The sequence below is a fragment of the Schistocerca cancellata genome, chromosome 6, assembly GCF_023864275.1.
Source record: "Schistocerca cancellata isolate TAMUIC-IGC-003103 chromosome 6, iqSchCanc2.1, whole genome shotgun sequence".
Lineage (NCBI taxonomy): Eukaryota > Metazoa > Arthropoda > Insecta > Orthoptera > Acrididae > Schistocerca > Schistocerca cancellata.
This window is the reverse complement of record NC_064631.1, coordinates 510,926,632-510,953,565: the sequence shown is the minus strand read 5'-3', so window position 1 is coordinate 510,953,565 and position 26,934 is coordinate 510,926,632. Positions and strand designations below refer to the sequence as shown.

General features: G+C 38.7%; 1 protein-coding gene across 2 annotated transcripts in view; it reads left to right on the top strand.

Moving 5' to 3' along the window:
• Positions 1-26,934, top strand: part of LOC126190945 (NBAS subunit of NRZ tethering complex-like) — a 410,919-nt gene that overhangs the window by 378,118 nt on the left and 5,867 nt on the right. For both annotated transcript variants that reach the window (XM_049931590.1, XM_049931589.1), the window contains exons 38-41: positions 2,339-2,580; positions 2,687-2,810; positions 14,117-14,245; positions 25,693-25,931. In XM_049931590.1, coding sequence (XP_049787547.1) covers positions 2,339-2,580; positions 2,687-2,810; positions 14,117-14,245; positions 25,693-25,931 — 734 coding nt within the window. The remainder of the gene's footprint in view (positions 1-2,338; positions 2,581-2,686; positions 2,811-14,116; positions 14,246-25,692; positions 25,932-26,934) is intronic.

Genomic DNA, 26,934 nt, shown 5'->3' with positions numbered 1-26,934 from the left:
ACATGTAGCCAGTCCATGTGGTGGGGCTGTTACATACCCATCTGGCTTGTCCCCTGACAACACAGGGATCACACATCTGCTACCTGAGCTACCTCTCACCTTTTTGGGGATATCAAATTTCCCGGCAACAACTGCATGAAAGACATTGCTTACTGTGACTGAGTAGTGCCCACATGCCTTCCTCTCCCTGCCTGCCATCTGGGGGTACAACCAAGCCTGCCAACCTGAAGCAAAACCCTTTCCCCCTTCACTTGGTTTGTTCCAGTTTCCATGAATTTTTTGGGAATGACATATTGGTGCCACAGGACCACATACTCCCTCTTTGTAGGTATGGGGAAAGGTGAGGTGCATTTTTGGCTGTCTTCCTCCTACTTGTGTCCCTCAAATTTCCATAAATGGTGTTATCCTCACCAGCCTGGACTCTATTGCAGAGCATTTTGCGCAACATTTCAACCAGGCCTGAGAGTCAGTACACTATCCTCTCACATTCCATCTTCTCAAATGGCAATCTCATGAACAACTCCCTTTATCTTTAGCTTCCCACTGCCTGGAGCCCCATTTAGTGAGTGGGAATTCACCAGTGCCCTTGCTCTCTGCAGTGACATGGCTCCTGTATCAGGCTGGGTGCACAACCAAATACTTCAACACTTATCAATGGATAGCCAATGTCATACATGTGTCCTTTTTAACCGTCTCAGGAGCAAGGAGGAATTCTCTTTCCAATGACTAGAAAGTGTCATTATTCCCTTTTTTAAATCTGAAAAACTGCCTCTTCAGATGGAATACTGTCATTCAGTCACTTTAGCCACTGTCTGTGCAAGTTACTTGAAAGTATGGTGAGTTGAAGACTTTATTGGATCCTTCCTGTTACACGATTGTGGGGTACAATTGGCAGCTTGTGCCTTTTGGAGTAGCCCCGTGATCAGCCTCCTAGCAGAGGCAGGGGTTCCACCATTGCGGGTTCTCCGTCAGCAACAGTTGATCGCTTATGCGTTACACATCTGCTGCTCGCTAGAGCACCCGAGCTACCATCTCTTCCTCCTAGATACAGAGATCCACCTACCTCAACAGTGGCCCAGGTCTGGAGTTACAATTGCCATCTGCACCTGGTCACCTTTTTTCTGAACTCCAACTTTCCCCTCCACCACCTCTTCTCTGTCCCCTCTCATGTACACGTTCATGAGCATACTTTGCCCAGGGCTCTATCTTGATCTGTCACAAAATTCGAAAGACTTGGCTAATCCTGAGGCCTTCTGCCATCAGTTCTTCTCCATTCTTGACTTGTTTCAGGGTTCAGTAGTAGTTACACTGACGACTTGACAGCTCCGGTCATGCTGGCTTTGCTAACGTTCATGTGGGATGAAATCTGCTTCTTGCCAGATGGCTGCAGTGTTTCCACTGTGGAGCTGGTACCCATCTCTTGTACTCTTGTGCATATCTGTTCCTGTGCCAGTGAGTCCTTCCCCATCTGTAGTGATTGTTTGAGCAGTTTACAAACTGTTGACCAATTTTCCCCACACCATCCCTTGGTCCCGACTATCCAGGATTCCCTTTTTGTCCTCAAACAGCGTGGATGCTTGGTGATCTTTGTCTGGACTCCAGGTCATGTTGGGATCCTGGGAAATGAACTCACTGACAGGCTGGTCAAATTGGCTACTGGCAGGCCACCCCTAAAGATCAGTATTCCAGAATTGGATCTTGGATTGGTATTGCACTGTCACGTTCTAAGGATTTGGAATTTGGTGTTGGAATTTGCAAAACTAGAGATCGTGCTAGTTAATTTGATAATCCATTTGTCCATTCCTGTCTGAAAATTCTGAAAAAAAGTCCTTGTTTAATTTATAGTGAGTCATGATCTTTTTACACTCAAACATTTGACCAAAGAATAAAACAATTACTATACCTAATAAAGAAAATATCAATGATTGTTTAAATTATAGAACCTAGATGTTAGTAAGCCAACTTCCAAAAATTCTACTCAGAATTGTTAAAGAAAGGTTAACCAAGATTTAGGAGAAAAACAACTAGGCCTTAGGAAAGGTAAAGGAACCAGGGAATCTATAATGGCACAGAAAGAAGTCTTGAAATGAAGAGGAAAAGAGTTATGGAAAGTGAGTTCTGATGTGGAAATAAAGCAATGCTGGACATATATTAATATAATTTTTTTTCGTTCCATGTTTAAGGAATCTATCCTGAAAGTTTGGTTGTAGCTTTTCATCACATCTGTAATGTTGACAGATTCTACATCACAGAGAGATATTACAAACATTACTTTATCTAATTAACTGACTGTAGTAGATTTATGATACAAAAGTTATAATATGTATCTAAATTTCAGAAAAATGTGATGCCTTCAGGTGCAAGAAGTAAAAGCTTGGTTTTGAGTCGTATAAGGGCTGTTGTAGACCTTGCATGGTCTCACATCAAATTGGTGGTCTGTGAGTCAGACTTTTCCACGGTAGAAGCAGAAATATCACTGTTTCATAAGCTTCTTGCAACTGCAGAATCATGGCAACAACTGAAATTGCTGAAAAATGTGTTAGACCACTGGCAAACATTCCAGGATTCTACTACATCTGGGTATGTATGACAACAAATCGTTCAGTAATTTTAATATGCTTCTTTTCAGTATTATTTATACCTATGTACAGAGAACATAAGTTCTGTAAAATTCTTGATGTTTCAGAAACAAAACGTCAGACCCATGGATGCTACTTCTTTATAAAATTTTACATTTTAAGGGTGAACATTTGGATTCAGTTCTGGATGCTGTAGAAGAAGTATGTAAAGGGAAGAAATTTAGTGAAATGGTGAGTCAGCTGTATGACATTTATTTCAGTATAAATAAAAAGTAGTGAGGAAAAGGAAAGGCTACAGCTGACATATACTGGACATCCGTCATAAGAGTCTTGCAATTTTGTTTTTGCATTGTGTAGCTGGAGTCACCCCAAAAGAATACTGCTCATCATGTCTTTTATGTGATGCCAAATGTCTATGGAAAGCATCCATCATTTTGTTTTCTGTTAAGAATTTTATAGTGTGATATTTGTTTTATTGATATGTATTAACAGGGCTAGTAAAATAACATCAATCACCAGTACTCCAGCAGTGACGGAGCAGACCTACTACATGGTGGTATCAATCTGTGTGGGTCAGAAAGGTGCTGTCATTGATGGAGGAGAGCTGGTTATTCTTCATGTTTTGCTGTCTCTGTTAATGCATATAGATAAAATAAATGTCACAATAGACTAATTTGGGGCCACTGTATCAAATGGGTGTGTAATATTCCACTTTAAAATACATTTTGTTTGTAACAGAAAACAAAGCCACACATTCTGTCCACACTGGGCATAGCATGGAAGATGTGATGAGGAGTATTTTATTGTGCTAACTCCAGCTTCACATTGCAACAATAAAATTCCACGTATTTGCTGAAACACCATAGAAAATGCACCTGATGACTATTAGGAGGGACATCATAGGTGGGTGTGCCAGCTGTCAATCATCTGCATGTGAATGGCTGCCTTTCCTTATTTGTGTTTGTTGTTTCCATTATCATAATGCTAATGGCAGTCATTCACATTTGTAGGTATAGTATTTAAAAGTCATCCATGAGTGTCTTATTGAGTTTGGAATTTGAGTATTTCAAAATTTGATCTTAACCTTAATCAGTAGTTTCAAAGCATCCTGAAGAAGAAGAAGAAGTGCAAGTAGTAGTAGTAGTTGATGATGTTGTTTTATTCACATGCAGATCACTTTGACAAGGATATTCTGTTGTAAATTCTGTCTATGGCGGGTGAAATTTATCATGTTTCATCTTTCATTACAATTGTAGAAACAGGAGCACCACACAGTGCCTAAGTATTAAATCACATAATTGTGGCCAGAATTCTTTGTAGTGTAACAAAATTTTTGTTTTGGTATGGGCATGGTGGGAAGAGACTGGAATTGCAACAAAAATACAACATTAAAGATTATTTGGTTAAACAGAGAATTTGAAAAGTTTGTTGTTATTCTTGTGTTCCAATGACATCAAGAATGTGGATCATGGGGGTTATTGATCACACTGGCCTCCACCACTCAAAGATAACTTTGAGACAAATACATATGTTTACTGCTAGACAGTTTCCAAACATTACACTTTAGTAATTAGTTCTGCAGTGACATATAAAGTTTAGTTCATTGCTTGTACATATCTTCATTCGGTGTCACTCCAAGTAATTTTCTTGTTGACACTGCTGCTGAAGTCATCATCTTGGTCCATCTCAACTGCTAACTGGATCTAGTTACGTGAATTCCATGAAATAATCCAGGTATCAAGTCATTTTATAGTGTTTTATTGATGACAGGCTTCACCACTTCTTGGTGGGAGCCCACTCCACATAACAGGCTACATAGACACAACAATTAGATTGTTACACTGATGTGTGACACAGTGGTCGCATCTGTGAACTGGCTCCAACTGAGCTTTTCTGAGCCTTCTGCTCCCCCTATTTATATGCTCTTAACAATGAAGTTAACAAAACTATTGTGCAAAGCTATAAAATTGACAATTAAAAGTTCAAAGTTATTATGAATAACTATACACAAAACCTTTCTTATTTTATGCCCAAACTGGTGTATACAATATAAAAGGTTTTTACATAAGATATATATCACATACAAAATAGTGAGAAACAACACTGACAACCTAATTTTTCTTAATTATGGCTTCATTAGAGAATGCAAAATAACGCTAGCATATATTGAACAAGCATGACATGCAAGTAAACGAATGAAATAATAAATGTTATGAAATTTAATGTATTACACGAAATCACTTTTTAGATACAATTGGAATTATGCAACTTTCACTGAATTGCCTGTTCGGAGAGTCTTTCATTGGGGTATCAAAAAAGGAATGTAAAAGAAAGGGTTGTTGTATTGGAGTAGCATAAACTTTATAATCAGGTCTTCAGTATAAAATTATTCCATCTGATTATAAATATAGTAGTTGACACTACATAACATTGTTTTTGTCCTTGGTTTGAAAATGCCTTATCCTACTTCCTTATGTATCAGAAGTATGAAAAGTGCCATTTAACCAACTCAAATTTTGCCTTTATGAATATGACAGTAATATTTTAAAGTTTACCTATTTCAGATCTGGAAAGATGGGAAGTTACATTTTATTTTGGATGATGAAACGTAAAAAACTTGCATGTATATCAAATTTGACCTATGTGAACCGGAAGTGAAGAACTCTTTGAGATTTATGATTGTACCGCAAGTCACTTTGGAGACTCAACCCGCAGATGTGAGCTTCCTTTATATTTACTTTATACTGTCTGAGACAGCTATTTTCAAAATCCAGTATATCTTGGTGGAAGCATTTCCCTTGCTATTCTGAATATGTTTCCAGGTTCTCTGTGAATGTATGTAGAATAGCATCGAGAATATACGGCCTGTTGGGAAATTCTCATTACAAACTTCTAGAACTTGTAGAGGAGAGTGAATATACAATATTTTGAATAGGAACCCACGTCCGGAAATGTCATCCAAAGGTGCTACAGAGTATCAAAATTATAAGTGCCAGTGCCTGTAAATGTATGTATACACAGGGTGATTCTGTGATAGTGTTACAAACTTTCGAGGATGATGGAGAAGGATAAATGTATTAATTTGAGTTAAGGTTCACCTACCAGAAAGTAATGAGTCCAAAACTATAAGCAAAAACTGTTCTGAAACACTGGTACCATTGATACTAAAATGGTAGAGTAGGCAACTTTCAGAGGTGGTAGTGTGGATCGAAATAAGGAAAGAATGCCCAGTAAACATGGGCTCTAAAATGTACACCTTAGTGGCTATGAACACTTGTTCATCTTTGCTCCTGTGTAACATCTCTATTGAGCAAGTGCTCATAGCTCTTAATGTATTCATTTTAGAACCCATGTTTACTACACTTTTTTCTTGTTTTGGTCCATAGTGCCCCCTCTGAAAGTTGCCTACCCTACAATCATAGCAACAACACTACTAGTACACGTATTCCACTGCCAGAAGTATCAGAATAGTTTTTGCATATAACTTTCTACTCAGATTAAAACTGTGTGCCCGACCGAGACTCGAACTCGGGACCTTTGCCTTTCGCGGGCAAGTGCTCTACCATCTGAGCTACCGAAGCATGACTCACGCCCGGTACTCACAGCTTTAGTTCTGCCAGTATCTCGTCTCCTACCTTCCAAACTTTACAGAAGCTCTCCTGCGAACCTTGCAGAACTAGCACTCCTGAAAGAAAGGATATAGCGGAGACATGGCTTAGCCACAGCCTGGGGGATGTTTTAATCTGCCAGGAAGTTTCATATCAGCGCACACTCCGCTGCAGAGTGAAAATCTCATTCTGGAAACTTTCTACTTGTTTGTTTCCAATATAGGACCCTTAACCTCAGCTTGATACATTCAACTTCTCCAGCTTCCTAGAAAGTCTGTGTCATCATCACGGAATCATTCTGTATATATACATACATTTACAGGTGCATCTGTAACTTTGACGATCTGTAGTGTTGCTGGATGATGTTTCCGGACATGGGTTTGTAATGGGAATTTCGTAACACCCTATAGACTTTGTGGGCCATTGTGCACCTTATTATGCTGAAGTTCTTCACTGCAGCCTTGACATACTCCGCATAGTTTTTGGTTTTATAATTGCCCAAGCCCTAAATTACTGCTATAAAGCAATTCAAAGCAACTTTCTCTTCTCTTTTTGCTGAGCATCTTTGGGATTTCCTTGCATTATGTTATCATCTTCATCTGTGGTGCCGCAAATGCACAGTCCTTGACCTTTACCTCAGACAGTTGGGAAAGAAGCCACATATTTGAAGGCTGGCAGACCCTTATTCAGACCTGTAAAAAAAACTGCTTCATTAGGTTGTCAGCACCTTATTGGTTCTACCAGTAGTTTCCACTTGACATTATTCTTTCCCCACACAGAATTCATTTCAACTAATCAGTGCACGCATCCTGGAGATGGGGGATGCAACTTTGCACTGATAAGCGGGCTTGTGCTGCCAAGTTCTTTCTAAATTCAGCTTGCTATTGTAATAACTGAAATAACATCACATGCAGTCTCAGCCCATGAAGTTTCGTTTTATTTGCTCTTCCCCTTCTAGGTGCTTCACTTTTTTTGACAGGAAGAATACAACATAGTATTGTCTATCATACCTTCTGTGGCTCTTGCACAGTACTCACAAATGAAATGAATTTCCTGGAATTTGTCTTGATTCCCAACAGGTACACCACAGAATGCTTTGTAGGCCTCATAAATCTTAAGAGATGTTTAAACTCAGTACTATTTAGCTCTTGTCTTGGCAAAATGATCACATATATAGCAAAATTTATCTGTTGCATGCTTGCAGTCCCTTGATACCATCTTCTATGAATGTAATTAATCCTTTCAGACAACCTGAGATATAAATTGAACTAGTGAACATAACATCGTATTACTTCACTGAAGTATCAGAAATACGCTGAAAAACTGGAAAATACAGAATTATTAAATTTCAATGTTTTGTCAACAAAAGCAAAGTTTATGGGGAATAATAGATATTTCCACACTCTTTAGATGTATACCATTGGGAAATAACAGTCAAAACACAAAACAAGCAAAAATTGAAACGTGGTACACACTGGTAGGCACTATTGGCTGTCTGCTGTAATAGACAGTAAAATGAAATAAATGAATACAGAATTTCTCTAATGCATTGCAGGGAACTGATGCCTGAATAGTGCTACACCTGTAACAGTAGTGCTACTGACATAAAGAAAGCAATGACAGTCCTCAAAACATAAAAATAAGCCCACATTTGGAACACCAAAAGAGAAACTGTACACAGTGGTAGTAAAAAAACTCCTCAAAGATATAGTGGATTGCCACATCCAGTACAATTCTTTATTATTTGATAAAATATCATCCATTTCCTTTTGTAGTTACTCTTGGTCCTTGGCGTTTTTTTTTGTTTTTTTTTTGTTTGTTTTCCTCTTGGATTTATTAAAGACAAATGCATTATTCTTCTCAACAAATTCTCCTGTTGCATAACCTCTATAATTTCTGCAATCATACTGAAAGTTCCCTGCTGAAGACTTGTTCAGTAGTATGAGTTACAATGGTATGAATAAAACTGAGTAAAGGGGAGCATAGGTATAACAGTGGACTCTCATTCTGGAGGATAGTGTGTAAGGGTTACTACTATTGATAGGTGTATAGGATAGTTGAACATACCCCTTACACATTACAGGTTCTCTAGACCTTATGGAAATGAGTACCCCTTTTCCAATGTGTGCATTGTCTTTCTTATTTTATGTTCAACAATTCCCACTTGTTACCAGTCATGCACCAGTATGAGAGTGGGAGTAGACATCAGGAATGAGGCCTGCATACTCATTTTAAATCCCTAAGATGTCATCTCCAAATTTGCTGTCTCCAACACTCTTAGAGACTTGACTCGCCAATCTCTGCTGCTGCCCATTTAAATGAAAACTCATTGCTAGAGTCTGTCATTGGGTACAAGTGGTTTATAACAGTGTAGAAAGGAAAGTGAATACACAAGTTTCGGAAGTATAATTCTGGACTTGTGGCATTGTCACTATGTACTCAAGTGCTCGGCATGACAATTTTTATTTACCAATACAATGACTGATCGGTTAGCAGTGAATATGGCTCTGTTTACTCTCCATAGTCTCACAGCCACTGCTTTCTCAGAGGCTATCCTATTCCAAGAGTCTATCCGTTTTCACCCCATCAGTACTACACTAAAAAAGCAAGATCATGCACCCAACTTACACTCCTGCACACTTTAGTCAGAGGAACAAGTGGGCAAGTAGGAAGCGACCTCAGTGCCACAATTCTCTGATCCATTATACTTGCAAATCTCCAGCAGGAAGGAAGGTAGTCAGTAGAACACTGATGCAAAAGCAGTGCTTCGATTTATGATGTATGCAACTTTCAACACTGGACATGTACTCACTCCGTTTCTGGTGTCTGTTGGGGAGTCATTGTTCAAGTTTCTGCAGGTCTGTCGCATGTCGATGCATCACACCAAAATTATTTCAGTAGTTGCTAAAGTGACACGTTACATGCTTGGAAATATTATGTTGATAGATAGGGTAACAGTGAGTTCTGACATATAAAGATATGTGAAAGGTGCATGCAGCAATATATGAAACTGGTGGACGAATCAGTATTGTTGTCATTAATCAGTAGATTTCGTTGGTGGAACTTATTACTGTTTCAACCATTGTAAAGAAAGGTTACAGTGGTCAGTTATAATCTGGAAGATTAATTCAGAACAGCAATGCCAAACTTGGTGTGAAAGTGGAATACATTTGACTGTTACTAGCACTATCACATTGAGATAGTATTAGGAAGTGTGTTACATGCAAAAAATTCAGTTACTAAGTAAAATGGTCTACTCTCTTAGCCTTTCAAAGTAATATCCTCCCATTTAAAGCTCAAGAACTTTAATATTTGGTTAGTAAAGGAAGACATTCTCATATTGGGCTACATGGTTAGTTTCATTTAGCAACGAAACATATTCTTAATGTTACCCATCATATACCCATGACCAATAGCCAAAAAAATTAAAATACAGAGGGAGTGGAGGTTTACAGGTTGTAATATTATAGACATCTAGGTTTAGGTTTTCTGATGTTTCCCTAAATTGTTTGAAGCGAATGCCAGGAAAGTTCCTTTGAAAGAAGACAAAGGGCTTATTTCCTTCTGCCTCTACATCAAAATTTGAATACATTAGCACATAGAGTTGTTGTTGCCATAGAATATATTTTGTTTATTGTGAAAACATGTTATTCTGCCTGAAATTCTTTTCATAATATTGTCTTTAATTTCCTTTTTTGTGGGAAAAAAAAAGCAAACCTGAATTTCCTCCCCGCTCTGTTGTAATAAAACATATGTCATGATTTTTATCCTATTCATTGTTTAATTTATAGGTATACTTTGGATAACTTTATTACATAACATTTTTGTCTTATTTAGTTCCCCTTCCCCACCATCTAATCTATCTTTTCGGATTTATTTGTTTGTTTTTGTTTTACACATCTAGTTTCATAGGACCAAATTGAGGAGCAAATATCAAAGGTCACGTAACACATCAGTGCATGAAATTGCAACATAAAAGTAATAACAGATAAAGTAAAATGTTTATGAAACCAAAAAAACAAGCCATAAGTTTAAGTACACACAATCATTAATATAACACAAGAATCACCTTAATTTTTCAAGTAACTCCTCAACAGAATAGAAGGGTTGACCCAAGAGGAAACTATACAGTTTAGTAACGGGTATAAGAATGTAGGCTTCCGTGGCCAGTGTCATAGTGATTAATATTCTTCTGGGTATTATGCTGCGTCATTGCTAAAAACTAACAACAATAATAAACTAAAACTGACATTTTGGCTGAATTGCAACGGCCTTCCTCAGGGCACGACTGGTTTTGAATGGGAATAGGTACTTCTATTTATTACAGACTATCGATCTCTGATGTCACTGTTGTAAAACATTTAATTGGCCCTCTAATATGATTGGCTAGTCATTAAAGGAAGATGGAAGGAAAGAGGCTATTCGTGGATGTCCATGTCGTCAACGAATGGTAGCTGTCTGCCAATCAGCATTCAGCTTCTGGTTGGCAAGTTTTCCTCCTGGTGTGCGTGGAAGTGGACTGACAGTTGCTCTACAGCTGTTTGTGCAGATATGTCTGTGTCCCGTGTAGCCTCTGCCCTGCAAGGCACATGAGACTGAAAACAATGGTACCTTGCCATTTCTGGATATGGAAGTATACAGAGCTGCTGAAGGTAAACTGGGACACAAAGTGTACTGGAAACCAATGCACTGTAGTCGGTACCTGCACGCTGAGAGCCACCACCACCCAGTTCAAAAGTATTCTGTTCTGCATACGTTAACTGCCTGAGCGTACCGGATAAGTGATGAAAATAACATCAAAGAAGAATTAAAGGAGCTACAATACACGTTTCGTGCCAATGGCTCTGATGACAACATCATAAGAAAGGTAGCTAAAATGAAACGAAAAGAAGGCAAAGAAGAGAAGTTTCCACTGGTACACTTACCATATGTAAAAGGCGTCGGTGAACGACTGAGCAACGTTCTCCGCTGACGAGGTTTCAAACCGAGTTTTTGAAGCAGTCACAGGATCCACGAACTGTTAGGTTCCACCAAGGATGTAGCCAACAATCTTAACACTACAGGTGTTTACGAACTACAGTGTGAGTGCGGAGCTACCTACGTAGAAGAAACAGGGAGACCTGTCAGCTTACGAGTAGCAGAACACGAATGCTATGTATGATTACAACAACATAATAAATCAGCAATAGCAGAACACCATCGTGACTGTAGACAGCTTACCAGGTTCTAGGAAGCCCGAGTACTGGCGAAAGAATCGTGGATGTGAGAACCCAAAATAAGGGAGGCGATCGAAATTATTAAGCATCCTGACAACATCAACAGAGAAGATGGCTACAAATTTCCGGCGTCCTGGCTGCCGGACAACATCAACAGAGAAGATGGCTACAAACTTCCGGCGTCCTGGCTGCCGGCCATCCCAGTCCAACGGGCCGCAAGCGGTCGCAGGGCAAAGGCTACATGGGACGCAGACATATCTGCACAAACAGCTGTAGAGCAACTGTCAGTCCACTTCCACGCACACCAGGAGGAAAACTTGTCAACCAGAAGCTGAATGCTGATTGGCAGACAGCTACCATTCGTTGACGACATGGACATCCACGAATAGCCTCTTTCCTTCCATCTTCCTTTACGTCATGACTAGCCAATCATATTAGAGGGCCAATTAAATGTTTTACAACAGTGACATCAGACATCAATAGTCTGTAATAAATAGAAGTACCTATTCCCATTCAAAACCAGTTGTGCCCTGAGAAAGGCCGTTGCAATTCGGCCGAAACGTCGTTTTTAGTTTATTATTGTTGTTAGTTTTTATCAATGACGCAGCATAATACCCAGAAGAATATTAATCACTATTCAGTTTAGATATGAAAACATGTGGATTACTGCTAAGATTTTTGAATTCTTGTGTTAGTTTATCAAAAATGGATGCAGCAATATAATGCATGCCTTTCTGCACAAGAGTCAATGAAGTTTCAAATGCAGATTGGATTTCTCCCTAGCGTTAACTGAGTGAAAGCTGCTAATTCTTGGGAATAACCTGATATTGTTGACAAGAAATTACAGTAAAGAATATATATATTGAGGGCCAATGTTAGAATACCCAGACTAATGAACAGGGGTCAACAAGAGGTTCACAAACTTTCACAACTTATTGTCCGAACCGCCCATTTCTGAGCCAAAAATATCCTTTGAAAATGGGAAGAGTTACCCCAAAATATAATACCATTCACCATAAGCTAAAGAAAATAAGCAAAATAGACTATGTTTCATGTTGAACTATCGCTTACTTCAGATGCCGTTCGAACAGCAAAAATCCCAGCATCAAGTCTTTGAACAGGATCCTGAATGTGGGTTTTCCATGACAATTTACTATCTATCCGAACACCTAGAAATTTTAACTGTTCAGTTTCACTAATCATAGGCCCATTCTGTGAAATTAATGTCAGGTTTTGTTGAATTGTGTGTTATAAACAGTAAAAACTGAGTCTTAACTATGATTTAGCATTAGTTTATTTTCTACAAGCCATGAATTTATGTCTGGAAGTGCACTATTTGGAACGGTGCCAACATTGCACAGAACATGCTTTACTATCAAGCTAGTGTCATCAGCAAACAGGAATATTTTAGAATCACCTGTAATACTAGAGGGCATATCATTTATATAAATAAGGAAAAAGAGTGGCCCCAGCACTGATCTCTGGGGAATGCCTCATTTAATTGTGCACCTCTCAGACCTCACATCAAAGCCATTCTCAACACTGAGGAGAATGACCTTTTGCTGTCTGTTATTTAAGCAAGAAGTGATCCAATTGTGAGCTGCTCCTCGTATTCCTTAATGGTCCAATTTCCGGAGCAATATTTTGTGATCAACATAACCAAATGCCTTAGTTAAATCAAAAAAGATGGCTAGCATTCAAAACCTTTTGTTTCCATCCAGTACCTCATAGGGGAAAAAAGAATACAGCATTTTCAGTTGTTAAAGCACTTCTAAAATCAAACTGTACATTTGATACCAAATTATGTGAAATAAAATGAGCAATTATTCGTATATATACATCCTTTTCAAAAACTTTAGCAAACCCTTATGGCATAGAAATTGGTCTAAAATTGTCTACATTATTCCTTTATACATTTTTATAAAGTGGCTACTTTAATCGTTCGGGAAACTGACCATTCTTAAACGAAAAATTACAAATATGGCTACCCTGATTCTATAATTTATTGTTGCTAAGTAAAAAAAACAAGATACTCAGTTACACTTGGATGCTTGCAGAAGTAGATGGGTGTTTCCCACTAGGAACACTCATATGTCAGAAGGTTCTCCAACAACCTCATCTGTGGTATGGTAGGCCTAACAGGACCAGAAGAATTGGCAAAACATGTGTACACAGTGCTGAACATTGGCAGAGTTATGTTCGCAGCAGTCTCAGCCCAGACCAAAGTGCTTCTGAATCTCGGAGCAGGATCAACAAGACCAGTTTGCTTGCTGATAAGTTGTTAGCAGAGACTCGAGTCAGTACTGTCATTTAGCAGCCAGTCTGGACGGAATGTACTGCAGGTGTCACAAAGACAGACTTCAACTTGCCATGCAGTCAGCAATGTGGATTGGTGAACAGTTCATCCATAGTTGTACCCCATAAAGCGATATACTAATATTGTTGCTTTATGAATGCTAACAGCCCGCACAGTGTTAACATCTGAATTAGCCATTTGAGTGTGCGAAGATTGGTTTCCTTAATCCTCACTAATTGTGTGATATAATTAAAGTGCCCCCCCCCCTCAATAAATTCATTTTATCCAGCAAGATTAATGATAGTGTTTTTGTAGACAGATGTGTTACTTTAAATTAAAACTAAACAAAATCTAATAAAATAGTACATAGTGTGAATACAAATGTGTCTAAAATTCATATTTTGTTTTTGTTTACAGTCTCTGCAGCATTTGATATTACAGTCACAGGAGACTGTTGATTTGTCACTAGTGCTAGCTGTATGCTTGTGTTCTGAACATGCAAGCTTGCATGATACAGCACTGTTTCTTCTACGTCAAAAGGCAGAAGTAAGTGCACCACTTCTCATTTTGGTATGTCTGTATTTTAACATAATTTAGTCTTTAATAACCATCCAGTGCTTGGGAAAGGAATAAAGGTAAAATTGCTGCAAAATTGCCCCTTGCCTGCACTTTTAATATCAAGGTAAAAAACAACTATTCAGTAGGCTGTCTTATTTATAGTATGGATGACAGAAAAATTTAGTTGTAAGCATTCAGTTGAAATCCCTTTAGATATTTAAGCTGCTTCAAGGAAAACAAGAAATGGAATAGAGCACAACAACACTGGATAAGAAAAAAAATATGGAAAATATGCGGGAAGATAGGAAAGTAACACACAATAATTTTACTACAAAATGTTTAATTTGCCCATCATGGTGCCTGTTTCAATGTTCATAGAAGTCCATTTGGTTGGAGTATAGACATCTGCGGACTGGCTGATTTCACTTCCACATCTGTTGCAAATCGTTGGCCAGCCAGGAATTTCTTCATGGGGTCAAACCAATGAAAGTCCAATGGTGTAAGATCTAGTCTGTGTGATGGGCGCTGGAGCACCTCCAACAAAAATTTGGCAATTTTCTTACAAACAGGAGCAGCAACATGGGACAAGCATTGTCATGAAGAATAACACCAACAGCGTTAATTTTGTAGCATTTCTCATGAAGGGCACGACACAACTCAGCCAGTTTTAATGTAGGCTGTAGCATTCACATTGGTTCCATGTTCAGCAAAGTCCACCAGTGACACACCATGCTTATCCCAGAACGTTGTCACAATCACTTCACTAGCAGATTGAGACACTGAATTTTTTTTTGTACTGGGGAACCTGCATGTCTCCACTCCATAGAGGCTGCTTCATTCACTGGCCCTCATGGTTGTCTGACAGATTGCTAGGCACCCAGGGAGCACTAACATTAAATTTTTTTTGTCATGAACCGTATTGTACATTGCACCATAGTAAACGTTAAACTGTTGCGATAAGGTTCGCAGTTGCACATGCCAGTCATTCAGAATTGCTGCCACAATGGCTCCGACATTCTCTGGGGTTGCAGCTGTTACCGGCTACCTGGAGTGTGGTGAATCATTATGGTTCACACAACCCTCTTGGTAGAATGCACACCAACTTGAGACATTGCTATGGGCCATACAGCCCTCCCAGTATACACATGCATGTCCCTGTGAATTTCACTCGATTTATACCCTTTGGTCCACAGATATCAAAATACACTTCACTGCTTTTCACAAGTTGACAAGAGTAACATGTACGCCATGTTTGTTATTTAGTTCAGGTATCTTTCACTAGAGCTGCACATGAAAACAAACTGCCCTCTATAGCACAAATTCAAGCAATATTGTCATGAAATTTCATTTTTCTTGCTGCAATACCAGGCGAGAAAAATAGTATTGTGCATTACTGTCTGATCCTCCTATGTATTATGTGACAACGTTCCCAAAACATAATTCAGTAATTATTAAAACTATGTTTAACTTCACAATGACTTTGGTTGCAATTATTAAACAGATCTGTACATCCTCAGTTAGTTAGTGACATGTTCCATAGATCATTTTGTATGGTAGATCATAATGATGTGGAACCAGGAATTTTACATACATAACAAATTATTTTGTACATGTGGTTACATTCTGAACATTTCTAAGCTTTTTACAGTAAGAAAAAAATATATATAGATGTGAGTTAATAACTTCTCTCTCTCTCTCTCTCTCTCTCTCTCTCTCTATCTGTATTTCTGTTCGTTTAGTCAGTTCCAACTCTCCGTGACCCCATGAACCAAACCATGCCGATTTATTCTGTCCTGCACTTACTCCCGTAGGTTTTCCAAGTTGGAATGGTTTACTTCTGTGATTCCATCTATCCATCTCATCCTCTGATGTCCTCTTCTTCTATTGCCTTCGATCTTCCCCAGCATGAGTGTTTTTTCTTCCCCAGCAGTAGGATTTTTCCAGTGAAACATGTCCTCTCATGATGTGTCCAAAGTAGGTCAACTTTGGTTTTAGCATCAGACCTTCCAGGGAACATTCTGGTTTTATTTGCTCTAATATTGACCTATTTGTTCTCTTTGCAGTCCATGGAACTCGTTAAGAAGTTTCCTCCAACACCACACTTCAAAGGAGTCTGTTCTTTACTGGTCTGCCTTTCTAATGATCCAAGTCACACATCTGTACATCACATCTGCAAAGACCGTAGCCCTTATAATAAGGATCTTTGTTGCTAAAATTACACACTATGTGATCAAAAGTATCCGGACACTCCAAAAACATACTTTTTTCATATTAGGTGCATTGTGCCGCCACCTACTGCCAGGTCTCCATATCAGCGACATCAGTAATCATTAGACATTGGAACTCAAGGACTTCGCATGTGGTCAGGTGATTGAGTGTCACTTGTGTCATATGTCTGTACAAGAGATTTCCACACTCCTAAACATCCCTAGGTCCACTGTTTCCGATGGATAGTGAAGTGGAAATGTGGACAGACACATACAGCACAAAAGTGTACAGGCCGACCTTGCTGTTGACTGACAGAGGCCACCGACAGCTGAAGAGGGTCGTAATGTATAATAGGTAGATATATATCCAGACCATCACATGGCAATTCCAAATTGCATCAGGATCCACTCCAAGTACTATGACAGTTAAGTGAGAGGTGACAAAACTTGGATTTCCTGGTCGAGCGGATGCTCATAAGCCACACATCATGCCGGTAAATGCCAAACGATGCCTCGCTTGGTGTAAGGAGCTTAAACATTGGACAATTGAACAGTGGAAAAATGTTGTGTGGATTGATGAATCACTGTACATAGTGTGGCGATACGATGGTAGGGTGTGGGTATGGTGAATGCCCAGTGAACGTCATTTGCCAGTGTGTGTAGTGCCAACAGTAAAATTCGAAAGCGATGGTATTATGGTTTGGTCGTGTTTTTCATGGAGGGGGCTTGCACCCCTTGTTGTTTGGCGTGGCACTGCACTGTCACAGCACAGGCCTACACTGATGTTTTCAGCACCTTCTTGTTTCCCCCTGTTGAAGAGCAATTCCGGGATGGTGATTGCATCTTTCAACTTGATCAAGCACCTGTTCATAATGCATGACCTGTGACAGAGCGATTACAAGACAATACCATCCCTTTAATAGACTGGCCTGCTCAGAGTCCTAACCTGAATCCTATAGAACACCTTTGGGATGGTTTTGGAACGCCAACTTTATGTCAGTCCTCACCGACCAACATCAATACCTCTCCTCAGTGCAGCACTCCATGAAGAATGGACTGCCATTCCCCAAGAAACCTTCCAGCACCTGATTAAATGTGTGCCTGCAAGAGTTGAAGCGGTCATCAAGGCTAAGGGCAGGCCAACACCTTATTGAATTCCAGCATTACCGATGGAGGGCGTCATGAACTTGTTAGTCATTTTCAGCCAGGTGTCTGGATATTTTTGATCACATAGTGTATCTCTGTTCCTTAAAACCTTGTCAAGATTTGACATTTCCTTTCTACCAAGCAGCAAGTGTTTCCTGATTTCGTGGCTGCAGTCATCATCAGCAGAAATCTGGGAACTGAGATAATTGAATGTAGACACTATCTCCATTGTTTCTCCTCCTATATGATGTATATGATAGATGTAGTTTCCGTAATTTCCGTTTCCTTAACATTCAGCCTAAGACCAGCTTTTTCACTTTCTTCTTTCACCTTCGGCAAGAGAGTCTTCAACTCTTCTTCACTTTCTGCCAACAGAATATTATCATCTGTGTATCTAGGGTTGTTTATATTTATCCCAGCTACTTTAATTCTGGTTTCTTCTTCATATAGCCCAGCATTCCTCGTAACATGCTCTGCATACAGATGTAATAAGTAAGGTGATAATACACAGCCTTGCCATACCCCTTTCTGAATCTTGATCCATTTAGTTGTTCAATACATAGTTCTCATTGTGGCTTCTTGGTCAGAGTGTAAACTCTGTATGAGATGAATGAGGTCATCTGGTACTCCCACATTTTTTATAACTTCTCATAATTTATAGTGATCAACGCAGTCAAAGGCTTTGGCAAAATTAATAAAGTATAAATACACGTCTTTCTGGAATGCTCTTGCCTTTTGCATAATCCACCAGATATTGGCGATTTGATCTCTGGTTCCTCTTTGTTTACGAAATCCAGTTTCTCTTACAGCAGTTCTCACTCCAGATACTGGTGAAGTCTATTTAGTAAGATTTTCAGCATGACTTTTCTAGCATGTGAGATATGTGTGATTGTTCGGTGATCTGAGCATTCTTTAGAAATTCCCTTCTTTGGTATCGAGTGAATACTGATCTTTTCCAGTCTTCAGGCCACTCTTGCATGCTCCATGTTTAGAGACATATTGAATGCAGAACTTTCACTGCATTCTTTCCAATGGCCTTGAACAATTTTGTTGGAATTCCATCATGTCCACTAGTTCTGTTTTTAGTCATATTTTAGAGAGCCCATTTGATTTCACTCTCCACTCTCTCTAGTTCTAAAATAATATTAACTTCTTCATCGTCAGCATTGTCAGTATGTAGTTCTTTCTTATATAGGTCTCCTGCATATTGCCCATCTTTCCTCAACATCCTCTGCTTCTGTTAGATCTTTCCCATTTCTGTCTTTTATCATTCTAATTTTGGCTGGAATTTTCCTTTGTTGTCTCTAATTATCTTGTAAAGATACCTTGTCTTCCCCATTCTGTTGTTATCTTCAGCTTCTTTGCACTGTTCATTTAAGAAGATATTTTTTATCTCTTCTAGTTAATTTCTGAAATTCTGTATTTAATTTAAACATTGCTGATCTATAACCTCTGATTTTTGTTTACCGTCGTTCTTCTGCAACTTGCAATGCCTCAGCCGGTGGCCATCTGGCCTTCTTGTTATTCTTTTTCCTGGAAGTGTGTTTTTGTGCTGCCTCCTTCACACTATTGGCTACTTCTGTCCACAGCTCTTGTGGGGTTTTGTCTTCTAACTCTAATGCATTAAATCTGTTTCAGACTTTTACTGTGTAATCAAAAGGTATGGTCTAAAGATAATATCTGCAAAATGGAACAGCTTTTGCTACTTTCCTCAGTTTCAGCCAGAATTTTGCAATTAAGAGCTTGTGATCTGATCTGCGATCAGCTCCAGGTCTTCTTGTAGTTGACTGAACCAGTCTCTTCCACTTCTGATTACAAAGTATTTAATCTATTTGATTCCAGTGTTGGCCATCTGGTGAATTCCAAGTAATAGGCATCGTTTGGGTAGCTGGAACAGTCTGTTACTAATAACCAATGAATTGTCTTGGCAGAATTCTAGGAGTCTCTGTTCTGCTTCTTTTGTTTTCCCATTACACTCTTTACAATTTGATTTATCACTTTTGCGTTTCAGTCTCCAGCTACGAAGACAACACCCTATTTTGGTGTTGAGAGCAGTAATTCTTGTAAATCTTCATATAACTGGTCAGTAACTTTCTTTTCAGCGTCCTTGGTTGGTACATAAACTTGAATAGCTGCATCCCATTACAGCTTCTCATATTCTGTCACTAACTTTGAAGGCTACTCCATTACTTCTACTGTTCTCTTGTCCAGAATAATGTACCATATGGCCATCCGGAGAAAATTCTCCCATGCCAGTCCACTTCATTTCACTTATTCCCAATACGCCAGTGTTAGTCCTCTCCATTTGTTATTTGATTAAGTCTAATTTTTGTTGATATGTGGATCTTACATTCCATATTTCTATGCAGTTCTTCTCCTTGCAGCATCTTACTCTTCACGAAATTTCTCTCAACCTGATTCTCCTCTCCCCAGAGATCTGAACTGGGAACTTGAAACTCCAGAACATCTTGAGTTGAACAAAGCCATGGGGTTTTCGTGAGATAATTTCAGCTGTGGTTTCCTGTTGCCTTCCACTGACCTCCAAGTCCTGTCTTGTCACCAGCTCAGCTTCCCACTGGGGTTGGTTGCCCAACCTTCTGCTGACTTCTCAGCTATCAGGGGCACCACATGTAGGTAGGGAGTTGGAGACTTGAGATGGAAGAGGCTGAGAGAATTCTCTTGCTGAGTTCTTCTAATCACGTGTCACCCCTATTTATGCCAGAGTCTCAAGGTGTTTGCAGAGACTCTCCCACATCATTTCCTGGGCCCTACACACCACCTTTTGCACATTACAGTAATAGAAATTCTCTACATCTACATCTACATCTACATCTACATCTACATCCATACTCTGAAAGCCACCTGATGGTGTGTGGCGGATGGTACCTTGAGTACCTCTATCGGTTCTCCCTTCTATTCCAGTCTCGTATCATTCGTGGAAAGAAGGATTGTCGGTGTGCCTCTGTGTGGGCTCTAATCTCTCTGATTTTATCCTCAAGGTCTCTTCGCGAGATATACGTAGGAGGGAGCAATATACTGCTTGACTCCTCGGTGAAGGTATGTCCTCAAAACTTCACAAAAGCCCATACCGAGCTACTGAGCGTCTCTCCTGCAGAGTCTTCCACTGGAGTTTATCAATCATCTCCGGAACGCTTTCACGATTACTAAATTCACGGAATATGAGGAGTTGTCAAGGAGAATCTTTCTCAGTTCATTTTCAGATCTTATTTTCCTGTCTGTCACACATTTTACATCACTGGGTAAGTGATCAAAAATTTTTGTTGCAGCATTGTGTGCTAAAGACAACCTTATTATGGAGTAATGACTGTCATTTTTTCCTCTGGTATTGTAATTATGTACCTCATCGTTCCTTTTGAACTGTAGTGAATTATTTACTACAAACTTCATGAGGGAATTAATATACTGTGAAGCAGCAATCAGAGTAACCAACTCCTTAAACAGATGTCTAGTAGATGATTGTGAATGAGCACCACATATTATTCTTACAGTACATTTTTCCGCAATGAAGGCTTTCTTTCTTAAAGATAAATTAACCTAGAACATTATTCCATATGAAATAATTGAATGAAAGTATGCAAAATATGTCGATGTACTGATTTGTCTCTTTCCAAAGTTTGCTATGAGTGCAAATTTGGCTGAATTAAGTTGTTTTAGGAGTTCCAAAATATCCTTTTTCCCAATTTAAATTCCAATCAATATGGACACTTAAGAATTTTGAAGTTTCCACCTTATTTATTATTTCCTCACTGTGTCTTACACTTACGGTGTAGTACCTCTAGATGTGCAGAACTGAATATGTTGTGCATTTTTAAACTTGATGGTGAGACCATTCGCAGAAAACTAGCCTATGACACTTTTAAGAGCTTTGTTTACCATTTCTTCTGTTTCTGTATGTGTGCTTGATTATAATACTAGTGCCATCTGCAAAAAGAACTAATTCTGCTTGTTGTATACTAAACAGGAGGTCATTTACATATACGAGGTATAGTAGTGGATTTAAGATTGAACCTTGGGAACCCCCTATGTGATTTCTCCCCAGTTAGAATTATGTCCCTGAACTATAATGCTTGAATTACTAAGTATAACTTTCTTTCAGATGGGTTGAAGGGGAAGAAAGATGCATGAAGGAAAAGAACTGGAGAGGTCAAGGAAAAGGGGTAGTTTTCGGGAGACTTACTGTACAGTAAATCTCCACTGACCTGTTGTCCTGGGTGACTTTCCTGAAATCTACCCCTTTTCCTTGACCTCTCCAGTACATTTCCTTCACCCTTCTTCCTTCCCACTCAACCCTTCTGCCTGAAAAAGGAGCCACTGGCTCCGAAAGCCTGCCGGTTACAACCGTCTTTTATATGTGTGTTCTGCTGCCGCTTGGTGGGTGGATTTTTTATCGATCCAGTTAAATAATTTTGTCAATAATTGATTGTTTTTACTGTTGTAATTAGAGCTTTCTGCATTCTTTTGGTTGGATATGACATTATTGATTGGCTGGCTGCACCATCAGTCCCATAAAACATCAGTTAATCTAGGAGAATTCCGTGATTTATGCATCAAATGCCTTAGAGAGGTCACAGAAAATACCAGCTGGCACTATTTTATTATTTAATTCTTGTGAAATCTGGTGAGTGAACATGCAAATGGCGTTATAAGTAGAGCAACCCTTCTGAAACCCAAACTGCGTTTTGCTAAGGATACTGATGTTGCTAAGGTGAGATACTATTCTAGAATACATCATCATCTCAAAAATTTTGGAGAATTATGTCACCAGTGAAACAAGTCAGTAGTTATTGACATCTCTCCTGTCATCTTTCTTAAAGATGTGCTTAACAATGACCTATTTCAGTCTCTCTGGAAAAACGCCTTGAGTTAGTGTCACATTACATATTTCAGATAAGACTAGGCGTATTAGATGGGAACAAATTTTTAGTGCTGTGTTAAAAACGTCATGAAGACCAAACGAGATTTTATTTTTGAGAGAATGTATAATTTTCTTAATTTCAGAAGGAGAAGTTGGTGATAATTGCATATGATTGAATTTTATGAAAGTTAAATTTTCAGCATACTGCTGTGATTTTGCTCTTGAGCTGTTTGTCCTTATGCTTTCTACTATATTTAAGAAAGGATTATAAAAAGCGTTCTGTGGCTGGTTGTTCTGTCTCTTGTTTCACTACATTCCATATAGCCTTATGTCTGTTGTTGGAAGTACAGATTTCTGATATTATGTGCATGTTCCTTGATTTTTTAATAATCATTCTTAGTAATTTTGAGTAGTTTTTGTAGTGGGGAACTATTGCATGATCCCTATTTGTTCTTACCAAAAGATACATTCCCCTTTTCCTTTGACAAGGTACTTTAATCCCTCTAGTGATACATTGTTTTTTTACATGGCTGTTTAGTGTCATTCCTGATTATTTAGCTTATATCGAAAGCTATTTTCAAATAATGATGTGAATTTATCATGGAATAGATTAAATTTTCCATTAGGATTTGATTCATTATAAATTGCAGTCCCATGTCATCTCTTGTAAACTATTCTTAAAAAACATTTGTCGGGCAGTCATTAGTAATTATAACTGATTTCCACTGAGGAGATGTTATTTATACTAACTACTTCTGCATCATGATCAGAGAGTGCACTTATTTCTGGGTAAACAGCTATTTTTGTTCTTTCAGCTTCATAAAAGAAAACATTAGAGTACCACTGTCTTTATCGACCCATGTTGGAAAGTTAATTACAGAGACCAAACTGGATGATCCAAATAAGATTTCCAGATCATTTTTACAATTATTATCCCTTAGAAAATTTACATTGAAGTCACCACAGGCTATTAACTGCTTGCTGCTATGTGACACATATCACTGTAAGGAATTCAGATTCCTCATAAATAGTTAAAAGTTTCCCATTGGAGATCTGTATACAGTTGCAATTAAAAGTACACCATTTTCAGCATTAATTCACAAGCACACACTTCTGTGTGCTGATCACTACGTTTTGTCTAGATGTTTTGGAACTTTTGTTCTGTCTTACTGTGGGTAACAACTCCTCCTTTTCTTGTGTTATTTATGCACGAGTAAGCTACAATATTGTAATCTTTAATATGTACTTTATCTAACCCTGTAGTTATGTGGTGTTCAGATAAGCAAAGGATGTCCACCTTTTCAGAGCTCTCTAAATTTTCCAAAAGGACAAGAAACTCTTCTACCTTATCACACAGTCTTCTAGTATTTTGATGAAATAAGCTAACCTTAGTTTTCTGTGCATTATTAAGCATTTTGTAGTAATCTTCTGTTGTTTTCACTTCTTTCAAAACAAAGTGTCTGAATCCTGATTCTAACCTAAAAAAGATGCTGCTCTGGACACCAGTAACCACAGGGATCTTGCTGTGTGTGATGGTGGCCCCCGTATATTATCTGCTAGAAGCTCAAACAACCTATCTTTCCCTCTCACATGCAAGTGTAGACCACGTCTAGTGGATTCACGTCTCCCAACTGTAGCAACTAGCACTGCACTCATATGAGATTTCATTTCAGTCAGCAGTAGCCTGCTCAACTCCGTGTTCATACGGTTCACCGCAGTGTTTACTCAGGACTGATAATGTTGCTGTACAACCACCACAAAACTCGCATTTGTGTGTGTGTAGTTGCTACTCCCATTTCATCCAGGTCGCCACTAATGCTGTAATTACTGTTCTTAGCCAGGCTGTTCCCTGCTCCACCAATGATAATAACCTGATCCTCTTTGCCAAAACTTTTGCACAAATTCCTTGTGTCCTCTGTTACCTGATTAAGGCTAGCACTTGATTTCACAATACTTGTGACCTGGTATCCTATCCCTAATTTGTCCTGTACCATCTGGTCTAGACCCATCCCATGACTACTACCTAGCAGCAAGACTCTTTTCTTCTTAGACTCTTTTCTTCTTAGACTCTTTTCTTCTTAGACTCTTTTCTTCTTAGACTCTTTTCTTCTTAGACTCTTTTCTTCTTAGACTCTTTTCTTCTTAGACTCTTTTCTTCTTAGACTCTTTTCTTCTTAGACTCTTTTCTTCTTAGACTCTTTTCTTCTTAGACTCTTTACTTCTTAGACTCTTTACTTCTTAGACTCTTTACTTCTTAGACTCTTTACTTCTTAGACTCTTTACTTCTTAGACTCTTTTCTTCTTAGACTCTATTTGTATCAACCTACACTGAGTTTCTTTGCTAGAAGTCTGCTGTACCCTACTATGATCTACAGTTGGATGAGCCTCTCACCCTTGTACTTCAGGTAACAAGTCAAATTTACTGGATACTGTTGCCTGAAATGTAGATGAAGTTGGAAGAGCTGTTCTCGTTTCGCCCATTGCTTGTTACCTTTACTCCTCAAGATCTTTTTCCCCATGTAATATATTAAATTGTTGGAAATAAAAACAGAACTAATTGTTATTACAAATTAAATAACTTACCTTTAAGAGGCACTTGTTACACTTTAAAGTCTTTATTGCATGAAATAAAAACTATCTGGCAGCAGAGATTCATTCATTGTCGAATAGTTGTAGCATAGGTGTAATTTTGTTGATTTTGGAATCAGGTTGAGATGCAGAACTGTCTAATACAGGTTTTGCATGTGTGGAATTAGTGCAGCAGTCAGATTACTGGTAAGTTTACGTGGTTGTTTTATGAAAGTGCTCTGAATTTTAGTACAGCTGTTCAGAGCAGCAAGGTTAATGAAGTTGTGGTAGCTATTTTTTAAAATAATGTTTACATATTAGCATTTTGTTCCAATGTTTATTTTTAACCATTTATGTAATGAAACTGCGTCATTAGTTTCAATGTTACAAAATACCCCATTATCCTCATCACCATTGTCGTCGTCGTCAGCGTCATCATCATCATAATCATCATCATCCATCATCATCATCATGTGAAAAATAGCACCAGACTGCTAATGATATCTAAATGCTATATGTGAGTATTAGTGAATATAAATGTTCTAGCAGTTTATATCAACATTTCTGTGTATGAACCAAAATCACGTTCTTGCCTTTCTGAGAACTGTACTCAAATCAGTCGTTTTAAACCTGAACAGATGGGTGAGGTGATCGTACACCAGCGAGTAATGACACTGTTGCTACGACGTGGTCTGGCACCTGACCTTGTTGACACTCCAATTTACCAGCAGCTGGAACAGCACCTTCTTGCTGCAAATGACAAGCAGCTGCCACCCATCTTTGCAGTTGTCGCTCAGCTTGAAGATGCTGGTCATCTCACTGAGGCACGTGCGTTAAGCCATCGTGCAGCTCAGCTCGCAGGGCATCAAAGAGGAGGGTATGTAATATCTTTCCATCTTGCATTCTATTTTTGAAAAGCCATTGCTGGTTAAGTTTTCTAATGTAATTAATAATTTTCCATAGCATAACAGATGAACTCCATGGAACACCAAGGTGACTCTCCTTTTCATGTACACCTATCTTCTCATACATTGTACAATAAGTCAGCTGGCTGAAACGAAGACAGTTAACTGATCTATACTTTGTAGATGATGTGCTGTTTCGTAGATGATGTTTTATGTGTGGTAAAGGTTTATTTCCATCTCTAGCAAGTCACCCAGTCCTTGGCAAATGGAAGTTGGAGAAACTTGGTCATTTGATGTACAATAAATATTTCTTTTTTGGAAATGGGGTGCTGCTCACCGAGTAAAGCAGACAGGCACAAAAGAAACTGCTTAGTATTTGGACACACACACACTGCTGCCTGACTGGGGCAGATGGCTGAGTTTGTAAAGAACATCCATTATTTGTTTTCTTTTTGTCATTTACAAATAAGAACAGAGGAACTTCATCCACATTACATGTAGGTGGCTTCTTGTTGGTCCTAATGGTTGTTACTTATAGTCAGTATGAGTACAAAATATGTTGTGTTACTGGCTGAGATGGTTGTCAGAGATGTACATTTTTTCCCGATTACAGGATGAGGCTTCTTTCCCAAATTCGTCATTTGAAAAATATGGGATCATCTCATAGTCACAGAGTAAGCTATTGTTGATGAGGTTAAACCAAACAATAGAAAATCCAGAATGGAATAATGAGAATATTATAAAATGATATATTACTACTAAGGCAGAAGTAACCGTCCGAGGCAGAAGCAGCTACCGGGAAGTAACTGTTTTTATGACTTTTATGAGTTCCTAACCAGGAGCAAATTGTTTAATTTCATCCATGTGCTTTGATAATTTAGTTTGAGTTTCTGCATGTTAACTCGATATTTAATAGGCACAGTGCTCGAGTTTTCATTTGCGTCTGAAAGTAAACCAATTTTGTGACATATTACA